The sequence below is a fragment of the Tyto alba genome, unplaced genomic scaffold (assembly GCF_018691265.1).
Source record: "Tyto alba isolate M040663 unplaced genomic scaffold, T.alba_DEE_v4.0 Super-Scaffold_1000006, whole genome shotgun sequence".
In the NCBI taxonomy this organism is placed as follows: domain Eukaryota; kingdom Metazoa; phylum Chordata; class Aves; order Strigiformes; family Tytonidae; genus Tyto; species Tyto alba.
The window spans coordinates 5,470,611-5,490,920 of NW_024881272.1; the positions used below are offsets into that span (position 1 = coordinate 5,470,611).

The following is a 20,310-nucleotide window of genomic DNA, read 5'->3' on the forward strand; positions in this document are numbered from 1 at the left end:
AGAAAATAGTTGATGGATTTATCTAGGATTGTAAAGGGTTTTGAGGCAATCTTAACAAAATGAAATCCTATTTTATTGAATTGGTACCACAAAACCTTCTATTCACCTGGAATAAGAGGAGACAGGCAATGTAAACTATATTGTAAGAGTGAGGCAGGCTTTTCACAACTGGATTATGCACAGTAACTAAAAAGCATGCTAAGATTGACAACGAGAGTGGAAAGGACTACTGCTGCCTTAGCGTCCTCAAAATGCAGATGGTTCTTAAAACAAAATACAGACAGGTGAGTTTTTGGACTACTTCAATGATGAAGTTCAACTGAGTGCTACTCCCCTGATTTTAATCAAATCTAGTCCTCTTTTGTTCTGATTTTCATCACTTTGCTTAGAGGTTTTTGAACAGAAATGCAAAATGACAAGTATTCACCCTCTTCTAAAACAGATCCAGCAACAAGAAAAAAAAAAAAATTTCATTTTGTCACTTGCTTGCCTCACAATTACTTGACTAATTTTTCCTGTTCAGAGGTTGAAACAACAACTCAGTGTTGACAGAGTCAGGGAATAAGACCCACTGCTAGTTATTTAAAGAGCCTTCCTCCCACTTAATACTGGCATAGCTGTCTGAGACATCTCTCCTACTGCCAGTATTTCTGGTGGTACGACTGGGATGCTCAGAGGATTGGTCAGTATATTGTCAGCTGTTTTTAACAGAAGGTGACTCTAGCCTCTATTACTGCTTCTGCCTTTGGGTGCTACCTCCTCCAGTGCTTACTTTATTTACTATATATATTCTGAGGGAGGAAGGAAGAGGGAAATGGCTGGAAATTCCCAGTGGGAAGTCTGACATTGCGGCTCACTCAGCAGTTTGTTTCCTCTCCCTCTGTAAAGCAGTGGTTAGTTCCTAAATGGCACCCATCTACAACATCAGTTTTTGTGGATTTTAGTGTGGATAGTAACATGCTTTTCTGTAGAGCCAAGGAGTACAGCATATCACAAACTGGGAGGATGCAACAATATTACCTTGCCGCTTGTGGCACTGGTAAGAGTTTTTATGTCTGCAGCAATGGTAGCAATGACAAGTAGAAATGCACAGAAGCTTGCCATTCAAGTTGATACGGTTATCACTGATACACAATGCGCGTGAACAAGATAAAAATATGTCTATGTCATACAAATCAGAGAAATCAAGCCATTCATATAGCTCATAGGAGTACCTGCAGCCCACAGGAGGAATGGTATCTGTACGCTGCTATCACCATCCATCAAAGAATGGGGAAATTAATGAAGTGCAAAATGACTTAACCTAGACTAGCAAATAAGATGTCTAACCAAAGAACATTGGCTGCATTCAGTTTCACAGCAAGGTTTTTGCCATTTGTGCCATACAGCTAGCTCTGAGGGAGGTACGTAACACTGTTAATTTACCAGTGTTGTTTTATGGAATGTAAATTTTGAACTGAGATTACGACCAAAGTCTGTGCCACCCACAAGGGAACTTGCTTGCAGCATTCCCGTATCTTCTGTCTTAAAAGGCCAAGAAAGGTCCCTTTATCTTCTTAAATTAAGATTTTTTTTTTCTAATTTGACCTCATTCCTTCTTCCTCCCACTCCACAGAAAAACATTCCCAGTTGTTGCTGGCCTATATAGGTTGTCAGGACAGCTGACTGCTTGGATTACAGAGGGCTGTATTGTATCCCTTCAAGAACCAGCCACACGAAGTGCTTCCTTTGGGATCAGGGCTCACTACTGCCCTGTACCAGCACACCAGGTGCTGTCTTGAAGTTGGAAATTCCAACACAACAGGCAGCCCTGCAAGCGCTCCTCTCCAAATCATTCTATCTCTTGAGCCTCTTACAGTACAAACTTATTTTGAATCAGGTATTTGAGTAACCAAAAGCATGGTGAACTTGTACTCAGTTCTGATTTAGCCTCTGAAAGCAAAGGGATGGGATGCTGTCTTCTGCCTTTTGTCCAAGTCTTGGAAACTAAAGCGGTTCTGGCTTTTGGTAGCTTGGGAGAAGATTTTTTTCAGTTACATTTCTACTATTTACAGGAGTTACCTATGGCAATCCTGTAACTAAATGCTTTCAAAATAACTGTAGCTCTCCTCAATGTAGTTAGAAAGCAGAACATTTACCATCCCATGTAGATACTGCTTCCAGCAAACGGCTTCTCTATCTCATAGAGACCTCTTATTTAGCACTACTGCAAGACAGTCAGTTGCAGACAGCTTCTTGAGATGCCACTAAAACCCTGCCTTTTAGGGCATTTCTCTCTTGGAATTCCATGCCATTGTGACATGTTACTTAACTCTCAAATTTCTTTGAAAAAGTACCCTTGAGGTAAACTACAAGACATGCCTCAGGTCAGGAATTGCTACGCAGCAAGCAATGGAGCATCCAGAAGAAGATACTACTAACCTCATATTGAAAGCTGCTGTACCATGTAGGCTTCAAATGGGTCTTTCAGCTTAGAAAGACTTGATAGAATCAGAAGCCAATTAATATTTGAAAGTTATCTGAAAGATCTTTAGAATTAATGACATGTTTCCTGCTCATCTACATCACTGCCAGAAACAGTCTTCCTATTGCTTTCAAGCTACTTTAAGCACTTAGTTATGTTGGCTTGAAGTGCAGCATGGGCTGCTTAAAAGTAACAATTTCCTGGATAGGTTATGAAACTGAGCAGATGCCAAAACTGTCAAAAGCAGTGAGGGAAGTGAGGCAAAGGAAGATGTTTATATGGACATATTATTGCTTTGAGATCTAAGACTCTTGCAATCTAAACTAAACCATACAAGCACAGCAATGTTAAATTTTTATAAAGCCTGCATGGTCAGTCTCTGCAAAACTGAACAAAGAGCTGAAATTTAGAAACTTGGAAGCGCCAGCACATTTATGCTCCTACAGCAAGGATGCTGAAGCTCCTGCATAAAGCATCAGCAGAGATTCCAGGGGAAACACCCCTTAAGGTCATGCTTTTACCATGAACAGTAGATTGTCTGTGCCCCCACCCCCAAAAAAAGGGAAAACCTCCAAAGCACCCACAAAGACCAAGTGAAGCACTCATGATGATGAACAGCACACAGATCAGTGACTGAAATATGTAAGAGGAGAGCCTTGAGAATACCCAGCAGAGACCTGCACAGAGTATGAATGGTTTTTTTCCACTATAAAGACCAGTAAATTAAACATGCAGGGTCACACCTCAGGTTTTTAAGCCAGAAAAGCTGAGTAATGGCAAACATCAAATTGTCATGATCAAATACACCAAGCAGAATCAGCCCTCAAAAGGAAGGACTGACTAATCTAGGTTGGCATGTTCTCTTATTAGTAATGTCAAATGTGGCTGTTGAGTAAAATTTCTGTATTGAGAATTGGGTCTAATTAAAATGCAGCAGCAGATTACCAGCGTAAGAACTTAATTTCTAATTACTAGCGAAACTAGATTAAAAGATTTATTCAGAGAACTGAGGCTCTTTTGGCAGAAATATTGGTCAAATAATCCATTTGGTTGTCCAACTTTAAGTTCACACCTAGTTCAGCTTGAAGGACAGCCAGCTTTTTCCTTTAGCTGTCAGCCTCACCAACTCAATGACAGCAATGAGGAACTGCTTTCATGGGCACTGGGTTACGATCACATTTTCGTTCAAGGCATACATGTGTAGCATGGTAGGAAGCCATTAAGGCCAAGAACTCAATGAGCACTGAAGTAAAATACATGTTAAAACCCACTCTTAAACCAGATAAGAGGAGATCCTATTCTTAGAAACTTGGGGAACTAACCTCTTATGAAGAGATACTGCCTCTGACTCTATAAGCATCTGAGTTAACTGATGTCTGAACGTCAAAAGTTCAAAAAGGACAAATTTCAGGGACTTGTTTCAGACAGCAGCCTTGCTAAAGAGGTACAAGGCTAAATGTATGCATACAGCCTATTAGATTTTTTTTTTTTTTTGGTAATCCTAAATGGAATTCAAAGCTCTCCCTCAAGCAGAAGAGAAAAAAACCCACTATTTTGCTATGGTTTTGAGGGTGCAGACTGACTGTGTGGCTACATGAACCCAGCAGGCAGCTGCTGCCAGAGCGGTGGTTGTTCCCTGCTCCCAGCTGCCTCCTTTGCTGCTTCCCACATGCTCACACCCGCGTTCATCTGATGTGCAGTAAGCTGGGTCAGGAAACCAAACTAGCACTTCAGAGTTTTCTGTCGGTTTAGCTCCCCGGACTGGCTTACCACAGGGCTAGATGAGCAGCAGTACGGAGCACGGCAGTGGTGGGGACAAGCTTCTCTTGACAAGTTTTCATCAGTTCATCCTAATATTGTAATTCAGACGACCAGGATACAAACAGGGTATATCCTGTAAAAGTTTACTTCGAGATTAAGCATTTCCTAGATCAACTTATAACCCTCTCCAGCATAGAAAAACATTAATGCAAGTATTCTTACTTTGAAAATTCCTGGTGAATCTCTTGGAAATTATGTATTGTTAATATTGTAAACAGATGCTTTATAACGGACTTCATACTACTGGTACTGCTACTGTTGGCCCCATTAAGGAGAAATTACATTAGACACAATAGATGTGTGCTCTAGCAGCAGGACTGAAACTAGATGACTCACCCAATTAAAATATAGGGAATCTAATGCTTTTACTTCTAAAGAAAGGGAAGGGCTTCCTACACAATGATGGGTACAGTATAATTACAGGGAAACTGACAGTCTTGGCTTTGTTCTTAATACATGAAGGCAGCTGTTGTAATCTAAGACAAATACATAAAATGTAGGTTGTTCCTTTAAACTGGGGAGAAAAAATACTCAGGTCTGGGTGTGTAGGTCTCAGACCAGTTTTATTGGGCACTTTGCCAATGTTATGAAAGCAGTATGTCATGTAAGGGTGGTAGCCTACTCTTGAGAAAAATATACAACTGGAAAAATCAGCATGTGCAAAAAAAAAAGGTGTAACCTGGGCAGGGTAAAAGAGGAAGGAGAACTGAGAGCACACTGGCAGAGCACAGGAAAACATTACGGTCTATATGAGCATTATTCACGCTTAGAGGGACATGGCATCCACAGAGGCTCAGACCACCAGAACCTCCATCTCTACAAAGAGGTTAGCATTATCTTGACAACTTCAATGGGCATTTGTAGCCCTTACAAAACATCATTAGAGACTTATGAAAAGAAACACTTCAAATAACTCCTTATCCTAATTAAGATTCATAAACTGAGCTTTCTGCAGCTGTTGAGATTCATCTCCTGTTTTTGTCTGGAGATTTGAGGTGGGGATCACTGTGGAGAGCACAGACCCTGGCAGCCATGAATGCTAACTGCGCAGCTGTCTTCAGAGGCATGCTGCTGAAAGGACTCAGCATTCTTCTCAGAGACCAGGCCCGAGACGTGCAGTCAGATTTTTTCAGATTTAAAATTGCATGAGTGCTAGCACACAAAGTTGAGAGCGAACACATGTGATCCAGTGATGTGCCTGTTCTTTTACACAAGAGGCAGTCAGGAAACAGCAGTATCTCATCCCAAACAGCAAAATTTTTTGAAATCTAGATAATTGCTCTCCAGACTTGTGACAAGATGCAACAATATTTTTCCAATGGGGATATGAAGTCTAGTAAGATTTATTTCCAAGCCCTCTAGCAGGTAGCCATCTAGCCTACTCAGATATCTACAACTAAACAGTAAGATCCACAATTTTTGCTGAAATGCTTTTGTTAGTCTTTTAAGGAGAAAAAGAGAAATACAATGTATCAGATCCCAGGCTTCTGCTGAGGGCCTATCTGTTTTGTGGGTGACTATCCTCCCTAGCGCTAACCACGCTGTACCCTTCACTAGCAGTAAATGCTTATTCCCGCATGCATTAAATTCTCAGCCTACAGAATATTTTCAGTCAGGGCATGCTAATATTATGACTTGATACTACATGGGATATTTTTGTACCACTTGTTATATAGAGTGCCTCACACTTCTGATGTTTTATTCTCTTGACAGTCCTACAAAGTAGGGAAAAACTTGTACTATGCAGAAGGCCTAAAGCAAAGAAAACAAAGTTGTTTGCTAAATATCAGACAGGAAGCCATGGCAGAGCAGGACTCAAACTGGCGCTGATCAGCCATCCTTCCCGAAGTGCAACACTTAGAGCTTTTGTTACAAAATCTTTACAGTATCTAACTAATGAGTAACACTTTTAATACAAAGACAAAAAACTTTGAAAACAGCTACTGTCTCAAATACTGATGTTCTCTACACAAAAACCCTTACACTTCCTCATGCTAATAAAGTAGGATTAAAACAAGTAGCTTTAAGTTCAAGCATCAAAAAAATGGAAGAAAATCTAATAGGGCAAAGCACAATGGAAAAGCTCTACAGTCAAACCTGGAAAAGAAAGCATGGTTCTGTGGAATGGGTGCTGCGTCACTAGTTTTGCTAGAGACCTGTTGCGTAAGCCATCTTGTGTACTCATGCCTCTCGCTTGTCTGTACGATAAAACATTGTCTTCCTTTTATAAACTTACTAATTTACCTTTGGGAAAAGAAAAAATAACATTTTCCTGTATTAGTTAGCTATTTGGTCTTTCTTAACTGCAGGGGGCTTTACTCATGCTAATATCTCATTTTTTTTACATTTAAAAAAAAAAGATGGTACCTTCATGGGGAGAAATGATTGCCTTCAATTCCTGCATGCCTGTATTCCTGGTTTCAGAGCTGACACCCTTTGTCTGTCAGCAAAGGCAAGGAATTTGGGAACAAACTGTTTCCCCAAGAGCAGAGAGAGTCAGACAGAAAGACACGGGCACCACCTGTGTCATTTTCAGAACAGATACGGCACCAACTAAAGATACAGGCAGCTGAGTAAGAATGCTGAATGCTCATAGGAAAGGAAACAGTTCTTCCTAATTTGTCACCAGCACCAATTCCTGGACATCCAATTCTGTTTCCCTTTAAGCCTCAGACAACTTCATTTCACACAGTATGCACCACGCAATGACACTTGTTCTCAACACACAGAATCATTATCTAATTTATAAAAGCACAAGAGCAATCCCTGGAGGGGTAACTTTCAGTTTGGTGATATTAAGCACCGCTGTACCAGAACAGTTTATTCTATATAAAGCCTGCTTCTCTCAACAAACCAAGATGCTGCTTCTATAATAGCTTTCGTGGTTTCAAGTATTACAAGCCCACCACCTTGTAGGCTCAGGGGGTGGAGCACAAGGGGTAACCATGATATGAGTGTTTTAATCTTTCTCTAAGAGGAAATTATGGATGAGTGGTTGTAACAAAGCCAGATGCCAAGGCCTGAAAGGCATGCAAGACCTCAATCTCATAACAAATTAGGGAAGTGTAGGGGAGAAAAGGACAGCTACAGCATACCAGAAGTCATGCCTCTGTTTTTACATGATAGTGTGCAAGACAGGAAGTCTTAGTTGTATTTTAAACAGATTTTCATATCTCCTTTCCAGTAGTCTGGTTTAGGACTGATTAATGTGTTTGTTTCAATGTGGCCTTTCATTGACTAGGATTAAAGGGGTCGATAAGTGACTTTTAGAAAAACACAAATGCATCCCAATTTAGGGTAACAACTACCCCACAGCTGAGCAGTCAATGATGAACAGCACAGTAGTGTCAGGTTATCTTTATCTGTAATTACATGCCTAAACACCAGGTTTGGGATCTCTTTGCAAAAATTCGGTCTCCCAGCCAACAACCCAACTGCACTAACACTGCAATTCGCCTTTTTTTTTTTTTTTCCTTGCTCTACTACTAGACAATCAAAGACAGTATGCTGAAGTTCTCTATCTGTTGCTAGCTCACGTAACTTTGGCCTCTTTATGGTTGATAGATAACATTCAGCAAAGCACAGTGCTTTGAGCTTCCATTTCAAGGCAAGTCAAACAATTAACACAAACACTAACCTTCTTTCAGACCTATTACCATGCCCTAAGTGTTCTGAAATACAGGCTAGAACCACAACAAACACATGTTTTTCTAACAGCCTACAGGATGAGACAAGAGTGCATGACTTAGCCTGCAGACAGCTTTTCTGTGTTTGTTTATGCAAAAGTTAAGTCTGAACATCTCCATAAAACACGCAAGTATTATTGCCGTTTTACAGATGCAAAGTGCATAGAAGTAATGAGAAGTGACTCTTAATCTGAGAGCTCAGATTACCTAGCAGAAGTATCAGATTTTATGGGTTTTTTCATGCATGAAAGGCTGCCTGCATGCTTACACATAAACAAGTTGGAAACCCTCTCTTACTGGCAGATGAAGTTGTCTAGGATAAAGCCCAACAGAAACAAAACAACTAAAAGGGAAGCAGTTCAGCTCTTGGAGGCAAAAGCAAAATAAACATGTATTCCCTTAAACTTTGATTGCTACATCTGCCTTTTGCTATGTGGATCTTGCCTGCTTTCATAAACCAAGTTACTTAACACACTCTTCACTGTAACATGGTAATGTTGAAAAAAACCCTCCACTTTCCCTAACAGGAAAACCTTTTAAGCAATGGATAAGTTAAGTCAAAGCATCATAGCACCCTCTCGTGGTAGGCTGGAAAATCATGTTCTCCATAAGCAGCTGCAACGGATCCTTCTTTAAAATTCAGACGGCTTCCTGCGTGCTGCCCAGGCTCCTCAGCTAACGTGGTAGTTGTGCCAAGCACAAGGCTGTGCTCTTTCACACTCACCTGCTCCCCGCTGACAGGGCAGTGCGTGTTTCAAAGCCTGCTTCCTGCTCAAACATAACAAGGTGATCTCTGTGCAGAGAGGAGACGGCTGAAGAAAGCAGAAAGGCTTTCTAAGAGGTTCCTCGTAGTCAAGTGCTTTTCTTGTTCAGGAACAAAATATTTACTGGCAATGCCTCATGCGTATCAGCTGCAGTGCAGTTCTGCAACAGCTGATGCACAACAGAAAACACACCAATAATCAGCACAGGGGAGACATCATTCCCCCCACGTGTAAAGCAAGAAAACGCACAGCTCACCTGAGTCCGAAGAGCCTATAATTATGTTGCCTTAAGGCACACCAGTTTCCATAGCCCACACAAGTGAGTATAATAACAGGGCTGAGTCCATCCACCTGTGGCTGAGCAGGTACTGAGAGGCCAGCTGTGCACTAGCCTAGAGCTCAGCTGCACCTAGAAGCAGTTATATGCCTTGCCACCAACCTCTAAAATGAGAAAAACATTTTATTTAGCAGAAACACTAACAAAGCACACAGACAAGGTCACTACACCTCTACTATCATTGTGCAAGTTTGTGTGTTGATGGAAGGACGCATAAAAAGTGTCTTATTCAAATTTAGCTTAATCTTTTGACAAAAAAAGATAGAAGCTATACAGGCTTATTCACATCAAAATAAAGAATTAGAATTTCTGTATAAGACTACAGACAAGCTTAGCTTTGACAGACTTCAGCATGTTAAATAGATTTAATTATGATGGCCTAAAAACAGAAAATGAAAACAAATTTCTGACAAAACAGATTTAGTACTGTTATGACAAAACTTTTGTTTCACAGGATAGCTACGGCAGGCTACTCAAATCATCATTTGAGCATCTACTGGTTTTGTATATCAATCCTAAGCCATCTAATGCACCTCTGAAAGAAAAGAATGATGAGAAGTGGGCTATTTGTTGCTCTGTAGTTCGTATCAGACTCAAATTTATTAAGATTGCTCAAAAAAATAGCTCTCAGTTTCTTCTAACAGGAAAAATCAGCTCCTTCCTCAAAGCTATGTTGCAAACCTTAATATCCACATTTTTTTGAGATACTGAAGAAAAAAAATAAATGTAACTTGAAATTCTAGCACCACAGCACACTATATACCACTTTCCTATTTATTCTAAGGATCTTCTCTAGACAAAGCCTTTTTAATCTGATAAAGTACCTTTGCTTTCTCTGTTTACTCTCGGAATTAAAAAAAAAAAAGCCATAAATCAAAATTAAGTAAAACCAACAAATATCATGCTGAATAACAAGCATAAAATTTTTATAAGTGTATTTTAAGTATTTTTAAAGTATTTTATTGTATAAGTCTTTTAAAAAGTACTTTGCTGTGCTTCAACTGAGTAACTGGACCAGAGCACAGGTTTCACACTGGTATCAATTATGAAAGCACAGTTCATCTCTCCCCAGGCTATATACATCTCCCTGCCTAAAAAAAGAGACACAACCTCCCAAAAACCCTTCTTCCTAGTCAGGAGAAAGCACAAGAATTCTCTGGGGCCTGAAGAGAGCTGGCTCTCACTATTTATACATTTTACTGCCACAAATGCTAAAGCTCATCGTGGCTTACTTGATGCCCATCCAGTCAGTAAAAAAGTAGGTTTGAAAACAAACCAGAATTGAGTGGTATCACCACCAAGCGATCAAAGAAACAACTTTCAGAGCGTCTGTTCAAGGTCTTGCCTATAACATAGCCTTTATGCTTTGGTCATGGTGCCGTTCTAAGAGTGACTTTACCAAGACTCAACTCCATTAATAACAATATTCTAAAGAGCACACGTAGGTCATTCAGCGATTTAGAGTCCGAGTTTGAATAACTTTAGTATCTTAAGCCTGAGCCCAAGAGCTGTCAACTATTAGACTGATTTTTTTTTTTTTTATTTGCCAGTTTAGAGATGAAAAGATGAAAAAAAATGTATAGGAGAAAAGGTACCACAAATCAGCTCTCAGACAAAGGACACTGTTCCTCTTTCACTTGTACTGAAGTGAACGGTGGACGTAAAGAAAGCTTTACAATTAAAACCTGTGTTCTAAAAAAAAAAAAACTGCACTAAACACACACTGTAAATCCATGCTTACATAATCCAGCTCGAGTCAGTATAAGCTTGAGTTCTGCTGCACCCAGTGATTTAATGGAGGAAGGAGGCTATGCCACTAAGTATTTCAAAAGATCTTCAAGGTTACTCAGATCTGAGTCCATTTCACTCTTCCTAGATGACATAATTTGTATCAATTTTTTAAAAGTTTGCATAAACAGACTTTTTTTATTGATAAACAGTCACCATAGTGTTCTTAATTGGCAAGTTCTGATATATTAGATTGCTGGACCAGAAATAACACTTTAAAATTATTTAATTTTAAATACCTTCAAGGTTAATCTAAATAACTTCTCTAGTTTTCTCCTATTAAGTATATTTCAGAGATACTTGTATAGCTGTATCTTGTCTCTACTTCTGCTCTTGGCTTTTCTAAGCAGCAACACAAAATTGATATTCTCATCAGTTGCACAGCCTCCCACAGGTTTCTGAATAGCAGCAGTAAAACTGAACAGTCTTGTTAACTCTGTGACACTGCTGGTTAGCAAAATGAACCCTGAGCAGCAAAGGCTTTGAAATAATCTTGAGAAACTAAATTGATTCTGTAAACTAAGGAAGGCCTCATTATATTAATTTACATTCCAGCTTGAATTTGAAGGGTTATCTTCACAATCCAGGGACTAAGAAATTAGAATGTACAAATATTTTGGGGTTTTGTCTAGAAGACAGATCTGTGCTCTGTAAACACCTTTTAGGCCCCCGATGCTTAGGGTAAATGCATGAGGTAATACTAATCGACTTGGATATGACAATATTTAAACAAGTTTCTATGTTAGGCCACGTCGGAATGCACACAGATCTGTGATGAGGAAGTGTTTCTTCACTATATAGTAGGCACACAAACACATACAGGAATTGCAAAGGCACACTACTCTCTACAGTCACCTTTTCCAGAAATTATGGGTCTACTTGAATGCAGAATCTGAAAACCAGGAACACTTCATGACCTACATATTACCACCATAATAGCCAATATTAATATAATTTCTTTCAACCAGAAGCAAGCCTGACACCTGTTTCAAAATTAGCCATGGTGCTAAGCACACTTAACCTGCAACAAAAGTGATTATTGGTATCTTATGTCAACGCACTGTAAGTCCCACATGTGAACTCTAAAGAGTATATATGTGTATTCACTATTCAGTTGTACTTGATTCTACCTCTGGTAAGAAGGGAACTGGAAAAAGATCCTGTTGGTGGGTTTTTCCTTCCCAAAGTGAACAGTCCTGCAAATTAACATTTGGTTGTGCTCCAGGAGCTTGGAACTTCTCATCTTCTTGTGCCCGAGACCAGTCATGAGCCATGCCAGCTCTGAATCGCTCAGGGAGCTGGACTAGACAGTCGCTGTAGGTCCCTTCCAACTGAAATAGTCTATTCTATTTTATGTGGGGAAACCCCCCAACTGGTATGCTGCCCATTACAGAGACACTGGCCAGTTATCTACTTCTAATTTATCACAGATCAGTTTAGAAGGCCCACTTGTCTCATTCAATAATGATTAAATATACGCAAGATTGTATTTTAAAACATTATCTCTGTAGCTGAACAGTCAAAATACAATCTCCAGTGTACCGAAATGCACTAATACAGAGAAGCTGCAAGATCATCTTTTACCCTTTTCTCTTTTTCCAGTCTTTCCTTACTCCCATTCTTCCTCTCCAGCATCATCTGCCTTTCCGGAGATGCTCATCTCCATGGTTGTTCATACTAGATATCCTGAGATGATAACAAATAGGAACAGTAGAGACACACTCGATACTTTGTTGTTGGGATTATCACAGGAGAAAGGAAGGAGAAATAGACTGGGAGGTGCACAGGGTCACAGATCCAGAATGTCCTCATCCTCCTATCCCCTCATCTGATTCCTAATTTGACCCCAACAGCAGCAGCAGATGATTCCTAAGCCTTTGCTGTATATAGCTTATAAGAAGAAGCAGCTACTTCAGTTTCCCTTTAGTATTAAACCACCACAACAAAACAAAACAAAATTTAAAAACCACCAAACAAACCATGAAAGAGCCCAAAATCCAAACCAGTAACATCATCAAATTAAAGGATATGGGGATACAGAATTGTCCTACAGAAAATAAGTTTTCCTTCATTGAAGAGGTACTTTTCTTACATAACTGTAGTCCCCATTCTCACATAACTATCGTCATAGAACACTTTCAAATCAACATAAGTGAAGATCTAAGTTTATTAACACATGATTATTTTTAATGGAAGTATGATAGTAAGATTAAGATCTTAAGGATAACATTTGAGAGGGAAGGACAAGAGAAGAAGGAAGTTCAGTCTTAGAAGAAATATTTAAATGGCCAATAAGGAGCCCTAGAAGATTGAAATAAAACCAATTAAGTTCTTAGTGAAGTACTTCTGTGCATCTTTGTCTCCCCCTCAAAAAAAGGCAAACTTATCTGGGACTGTTTTTTGAAATTCCCATGCTGATTTAGCCAATACTGAAAGCCACCTATTAAAAAGTTAATTTATACACATTTGCAGATAAGCGACGGTATTGGGAGATGTGCATGGCTTTACAGAAAGCCCACAAAGCACATGAAACTTCCTAAGCAGATATGGGTCATATAACTAAGCTTTGTTGTTGTGGTTTACAGTGTTACCAACAGGAAGCCTCAATGGTTTTGTAACAGTCACTTATTTTAGAGAGAATAATCTCTACGGATAATACCAAGATCAGCCTGTAAAATAAAGTATTTCATAACCACAAAACCAGAGAAATGTCAGGGATGATGCAGTAACAGTGAGTGAACCATTACTTCAGACCCAGCAAATCAACTGTTACCCCACTCAGGGCAAGCTTTTGTTTCTTTCCTGCTGTGTTGAGGGAAAAAGAGAGACTGCTGGTGGTCCAAACAACTGTGAAAAGTATTTCTTTACCAGTAAGTACTCTTCTGAATGCTGCTAAGAAGGAGCCTGTATGCCTACTGTGCAGATTCACCTGCAAAGCTAGACAAGGGGCCATTTGCACTACAGTGGCCAAGCTTTGCACCTTTCCTAATATACATACTGTTGAAAGGACTACTAACCATTTGGCAAGCAGCGATTTAAGATATCAGATTCTGAAACAGTTATAATGTAGGTGAGGCTTCAGTCTGTGGTCATCGATCCTTGACTTTCTGAAATACAACCAGGTGAAAATGAACTTGGAAAGTCACCAAACAAAACCTAACTGTATTACTTGTAATAACTTTCACACGCATACCTACTGGAATAAGTATAAACTGCTGTTTCTTGTTTTATATTAGTTAGATTTTAACATAGTTTCTTATGAGTGTGAACTAGTCAGCTGTCAGCAGTAGTTGGAAGACAGTTTACGGATAGTAAGTATACAGGAAACATTAAGTTGTGACAACTAAGAGAAACGGGCTAGAATAAATCATACTAACTATCATCTAGCTTTATCTATAAAACAAAGATCTAAAAAGCATGATTCAACTTAGCAAGGACTGGCCTGCTTTAGGAACAAACAAACATGACACATGCTGAAGTGGGTCACAGAACAGGTCACTTCTCCTGAGCACCAGTGAAAACACGATTTCAAGCCTACTGTCCCAGAATCTGTAATTAGTACCAGCCATAAAATATTCCTGAAGCCAATCCTGCTGCAGCATCTCCAGGAGATAGTCCAACTATCTTCCAACTCTAATTATGTGAGCTGTCAGTCCTGCTAGATCAAAAAAGATTACTTAAGCCACTTGTGACAACTTGCTTTTGTATCCAATAGCTTACACGTTCACTTTACACTGATTTGTTCACTTGGCCGGGTACCTATTTCCAAAAAAAATCCCGCAATTTTTTTTTTTTTTTTGCAAAACATTGCACTTGCAAGCAATAGCAAGTTTGTGAAATATTGCTAGAACAACTTGTACCACACCATCTGCTACATGTGGAGAACTGAGAAATCAGAGATCTGTCTGGGCTTTGAAATTTGATTTTTAAGTTAGTTCTGACTAACATCTTTTGAAGTAACTTCATTTCAGTCTTACCTTCTTCAGACTGTGTCCCCCTGTCTACGTGAAAAGTACACAGGAGACATACATACGGCAGGAATTATAACACATCAGTAGTCTGTGTTATAATCTCCCTTCCATTGAGGTAGAGTCCTCTCATCTGCAAAGTACAGTATGCAAAAATCCCAACTTCAGGTATAAAAGCAAATACTGAATGCAACTGGATCTGCAGGAATAATTTATGTATCTTGGGAGAATGATGCAATAGAGAACACGCCTACAATTTCATGTTCTGCAGATCTTCCTCTAGACACTCAGATGAACTATCCTTTATTCCCCAAATAATTAGTTAAGAGTTATTTATATGTTATGGTCCCACAAGATTTCTGATTTACAGTACAAAGAGTCAGGCACTGAATACAGTGATTATATTCGATCTGCATAGGGCATTTACTGACAGGAAAGTCTGCGGGCAAGTGGCCCTGGCCCGAGCTTGCTGCATTACACTGGGATGAAAAATAAAGAACATTTTAGTTGGCCCACAAAGTGCAGTTGTTAAACTGACCCTATTTTCTCTCCTTCTTTCCATTTTCCTGCATCCAGCCCTTCAGTTTCACTGAATTTCAAAGGGGTAGTGTTATTTATGCTTCTTCCTATTTTAGAATGTTTTTATCATGTGGCATAGCACTGCAACTGCCTTAGGGGAGCTTTAATGATAATTTTATTTTTAAAAGTATAGGCTTATCTTGCCTGACCTTGATGCACATAGTGAAAGGTTACTAAACTCCTCCTCTAGAAAACAAAACAGGGAACAAATGTCCTGCGCCTGCTGGATCAAAAGCTCAAGTGTGTCAGAGCCTTCCGCTGCCCCAAAATATATCACCAAGGCAACTGTAGCAGTATTGCAAACAGGTATTGCAAAGGCTTCCCAGTCAGGATTTAAATAATCTGATTTTCCTGCAGTATGTTTTCTACAACACTCAGCAAGTCTTTTCAGAGATGAAAAGCACGCTAACACCATTCCAAATAGTATCTTGGTACAGTAGGCAGTTATCACTGCTCTTCAGAAAGAAAATTAGAGCATGTCACAGTTCAAAGCTCATATAAGGAGCTGAGTAGAGCCCATGCAACTTGGAAGTTGTTGGCTGTCATCAGTTGCACCCCTTCCCTCAAACAAACTACTGACAGGATAAGGAAATAAGCTACTTCCCTGTTCTCTCTCCTGTTCCTTCTCTGAAAGGGAAAACAAGCTCACCCAGAAATGGCACCAAGTATTTCTTTTCCTTTCTGGTTGCACTGAACTGTAAGAAGTTGATCATAACTAGCATTTGCTACAGCTTCTCCCTCCGGAGAAGCTGTCCCTGTGGTACTAGTTAATTCTGAAGTAGTGTACACAAGAACACTAGCGTTTGAATAACCCTTCTGCTTACACTTTTCCCTTCTAGTACATTACTGGCAACCAGCGTGCTTGATGATCCATTGCTTGCTTTTATAAGTCACAGATTACTTGGTAGGAATGTTTGCAAAGGGGCGCTTTGACAGGCTAATTGCAAAAGGCTGCAAAATCCATTACTATCTTTTACATCTCAGAGAACACTGCTCCACGGCTAACAAATCACACCAGCGTATCAGTTTGTGTAGGACTTCTCTGATCAACTTCATAGCAGTGCTCAGAGATGTTAACACTATGGTGAGCTGAAACCCCCAGGACTCTAGGTATCTGTTCATACGATAGAATAGTAGGGTGCCACAATACAGATCTCCTTGTTCTTTCCAAAAAAAAAAAAAAAAAAAACAACAAAACAAAACCATCTTCAAATTCCTTGCATCTTTCAAAAATACATCCTAAAGTAGGTAATGCCTGTATACCTGTAGTGTTTTTCCTACACAACTGTAACATATCAAACATGCTTGGGACAAACTGGTTCGACTCACTCTCTCAATTTTTCAAGGACAACTACACTTCAAGTTAGTTGCGTAAAAAAGCTCATCTCAGGTTTTTGGTAGCCTAGCATAAGAGACTTTACACTTCACTGATTTGACACGAGCTGTTCTTCAAAACCCTGTAGCAAAATGGTTCTGAGGCTGAAAACATTGTTTACTTCCATCCTTTTCATAAACAATCTGGAAGAAGCAATCCCTCAAAAATGAACCTTGGCAGGAGTACATAGCAAGGTTCACATCACTCCTGACACAATATAGTATGAAATCTGCCAACCTGCCCCTTAAGGCAAGGGCTTACACCTGCAAAGGTCTAGCATAGTCAAGAGGTTGTCTTCCTCACATCAGTGAATGTATCAAGGAAAGCTAAAGAAGGTAGAGAATCCAGGCTCATCCTTAGACGGGCTGGTTTAGTCACCGGTCCAAGAGTGCTAGCCAATAATCCTGCGCTTCTCCATCACTCTTCATACAGTGTGAACACACGTCCTAGAGACAGGATGGAAGGTTCAGGTTCAGAAAGAAATTACTAGAAAAGTAATATCGCCAGCAACCACAGCATCTCGGCTAAAAAAAGCATAGCACTTAAAGGTAGCAGAAAACCAGGTTAAGTAAAACAGAAGAACAAGGTCGGTAAATGAAAAATAAGAATAGAAGCTGAGAGAAAAAAATTCTCTCAGACAAGGGGAGTCAGGGTCAGAAGAAAAAATTTTCTCTGAGAAAGAAAGTGAACTCCAGATACAGGAACATGACAAAAATCTTTGGTTATTGCCCAAGACAATTATTTAAATAAGTACCCAACTTCGGCTAGCATTTGGTACAGATTATTAATAGTGAGTTCTTCACTCATTTCTAGTAAAATGCGCATGGAATCAGGGAACAATTTAACATGGCTGAGGTATTCACCGATACAGGATAGGAGTTTGCAGCCTGCCCTAAATCTCTCAAAAACTGGATTGCCAAAAAACTCCACCCCTTTTACATAATCTAACATTAAAGAGCTGTATCTTATTTTCAAGAGAAACATCTTTCTTTACTGTCGGCAAAGAAAATAACAGAAGCAACAAAAACCTAAGTAAAATTATATCCATTAACCTTACTGCTGAAGCAGATAACCTAAGCAATATAAATACTAATTAATTTAAAAGATACAATTGCTCTTATCACAGAGAAATGTTCCTTTTTATGTCACTGAACAGTTTTATTCAGAGCACGTTGGCTTTCCAGGTTCATTCTTGTTTCTAGTTCTAAGGAAGACAGGGTAGAAGGGCTGGCAGAGCACATAATTTGTCTATTTGGTGCACATGCATGCTTAAGAAAGCTTTTTCTCTCTCCATTTCCCTGCCACTACATGTAAATAATTCTCCCTACCTTCTATCTTTAAAAATTAGTAGGGTAGAGGGAGGAGCTAGAAGGATTTGTTCAGGATGCTGTACTATATTACTACTAAAACATGCAGCAATAAATGAAAAGATGCGCTTGAGTCAGTCTTTAACTGTGTTATTCTGAAGTAATTACACATCTCCATGTGCTGTACCGTACTTCCCACAAACGTCCTTTCTGTCCTTGTCTTGTGAGAGCAAGAACAAAACAGTCATCTTGGTACCAAAACACAAAATGACAGTTTGTCAGTAGCAGGAGCGCTCTTGCCTGCTAAGTCACACTTAGATGTATATACAGCAATTTTGCTCTGCTACTAAAGCCTTAAGACTTCAGCGTACTGAAAGAACCAGGGTACATGCAAAACTTCTGAGATCTGCTCCAAACATTGTGCATTTACAGTGTTAGTTAAAGGACGCAATAAAATAGTAATCCTTAGTTTTAATTGTAGTAATAGCAGGTCAGGCGTTTCAGCAAGCATGGAGTTCTGTTTTGGTTTTAAAGTTGGTACTGCTCCCTGAACTCAAGGGCTGTGTTAACGCTGAGATTTTAAGAACCAGATTCAGTGCTGCGCTCTTGTTTTGATAGATACTTACGTGTCAGCAGTCACAGCAGATGATATTTACATTTAGACTGCTGGTTGCATGTTCCTTAATCTTTTTGCCTATGCTCATTCTATTGAGCAAAAGAAAATATGTATTGTCAGAAGCAGCCTTGCTCTATAAACATTGAAATCTCTCTCCACTTAAAGACAAAGCAGCCAAACTCTTCAGAGCAGACTCAGTTCCTTGGGATTAGAGCTGTATCCGCGCATCTATTCTCAACATGCTTGTCAATACCTTCCAAAATTTGTGCATTATATCAAGATGTTGCCAAATAGATATAATAAACAACCCGTAGTTACAACGGGGGATTTGAAGTTGTGGGGTCCTCCTAAGAGAGACTGCAGAAGCTAATCACGTTGCAGCAAACATTTCCGGTATCAGTTTACAGCAATAAGAATAGAAGCGGACAGGCAAAAACTTCAACTGAGAATCAGATGGCAGCTATAACGCCCCAGTCAAAGCAAAATTGCTTGCTCTGTCAGGAGCTATATAGCAACAGAGACTTGCAGATCTAGAAGGGCAAGTTGTTAGCGCCTCAGTAAAGAGAAAGACAAAGCACATGTAACGTTTACCCTTGTAAACAAACCCAGAGCGAGGAACCGCTGCGGTGACAGCTACCAAGCAGCCCACGTTTTGATTCCCGGCGGTGACACCTCGCTCCTGCGGTGGACGGCGGGCAGCCCCCATCCCCAGCTGCGGGGGAAGTTTCTCCGGCCCCGGGGGACGCGGCGGGGACTGCGAGAGGCGCCTCGCCCCGGCAACTCTCCCCTCCCCCAGTTCAAAACACCACCAACCACCGAGGAAGGGCGATCCGGAGGCCCCCCCCACCCCCCCCCACCCCCGGTGAGGGGCGAGCGCCGGCCACCCCCACCCACGCACCCCCCCCCCCAACCCCCGCCGTCCCCCCACCCCCTCACCGTGCTGGGTGAAGATATTGAAGCCTCCCTCGGCGGTGCGGCCGGCCGCCTCCCGCCGGCGGCCCGCCGGCCTGGCCGCGCTGCTCCCCCGCGGTCGCTGCTGCTGCTGCGGCGGCGGCGGCTGGTGCTGGAGCCCGGCGCCCGGTTCCCCGACGCGGCCCACCTGCTGCCCCATCGCCGCGCTCCCGGCCGCGGCCGCCGCTCACATCACATACCGCCGACCCCGCCTGCCCCGGCCCCGGCCCCGGCGGGCTGGCGGCCCTCCCGCTCCCGCTGCTCCCGGCGCGGCGCTCCGGCCTGGCGCTCACGGACTCGCCCCCTCAGCCCCCGCCGCCATCTTAAACCACAGAGCGCCGGGAGAGAGGGGGCAGAGCGGCTCCCGCAGCCACCTCCGGTCCTCCGAGGGAGGCCGCCCACGCACCCACCCCGCCCACGCACCCACGGACACCCGGGCGGGGGCGGGCGCTTCGAGGGACGAGAGGAGCGAGGCGCACACGCACACACGCACACGCACACCCCGAATCCCCGGGTTACTTGCCGCATCGCGCCCGCGGAGGGTCCTCCCGTCTCGGCCACGACTTGGGGCCAGGCGCGGGTGGCCGGGCCGAAGGCCGCGGCCACGGGCCCCACGCAGCTCCACTCGTGGCGAAGCTGAGCCCCGGCCCCATG

General features: G+C 41.4%; 1 protein-coding gene across 1 annotated transcript in view; it reads right to left on the reverse strand.

Moving 5' to 3' along the window:
- The window catches only part of ABL2 (ABL proto-oncogene 2, non-receptor tyrosine kinase), a 48,339-nt gene extending 28,413 nt beyond the window's left edge, over nt 1-19,926 (reverse strand). Inside the window, exon 1 of the mRNA XM_042784060.1 lies at nt 19,642-19,926. Within this exon, the coding sequence (XP_042639994.1) occupies nt 19,642-19,816 (175 nt within the window). The 5' untranslated portion in view covers nt 19,817-19,926. The remainder of the gene's footprint in view (nt 1-19,641) is intronic.
- Between the last annotated feature and the right edge of the window lie 384 nt (nt 19,927-20,310).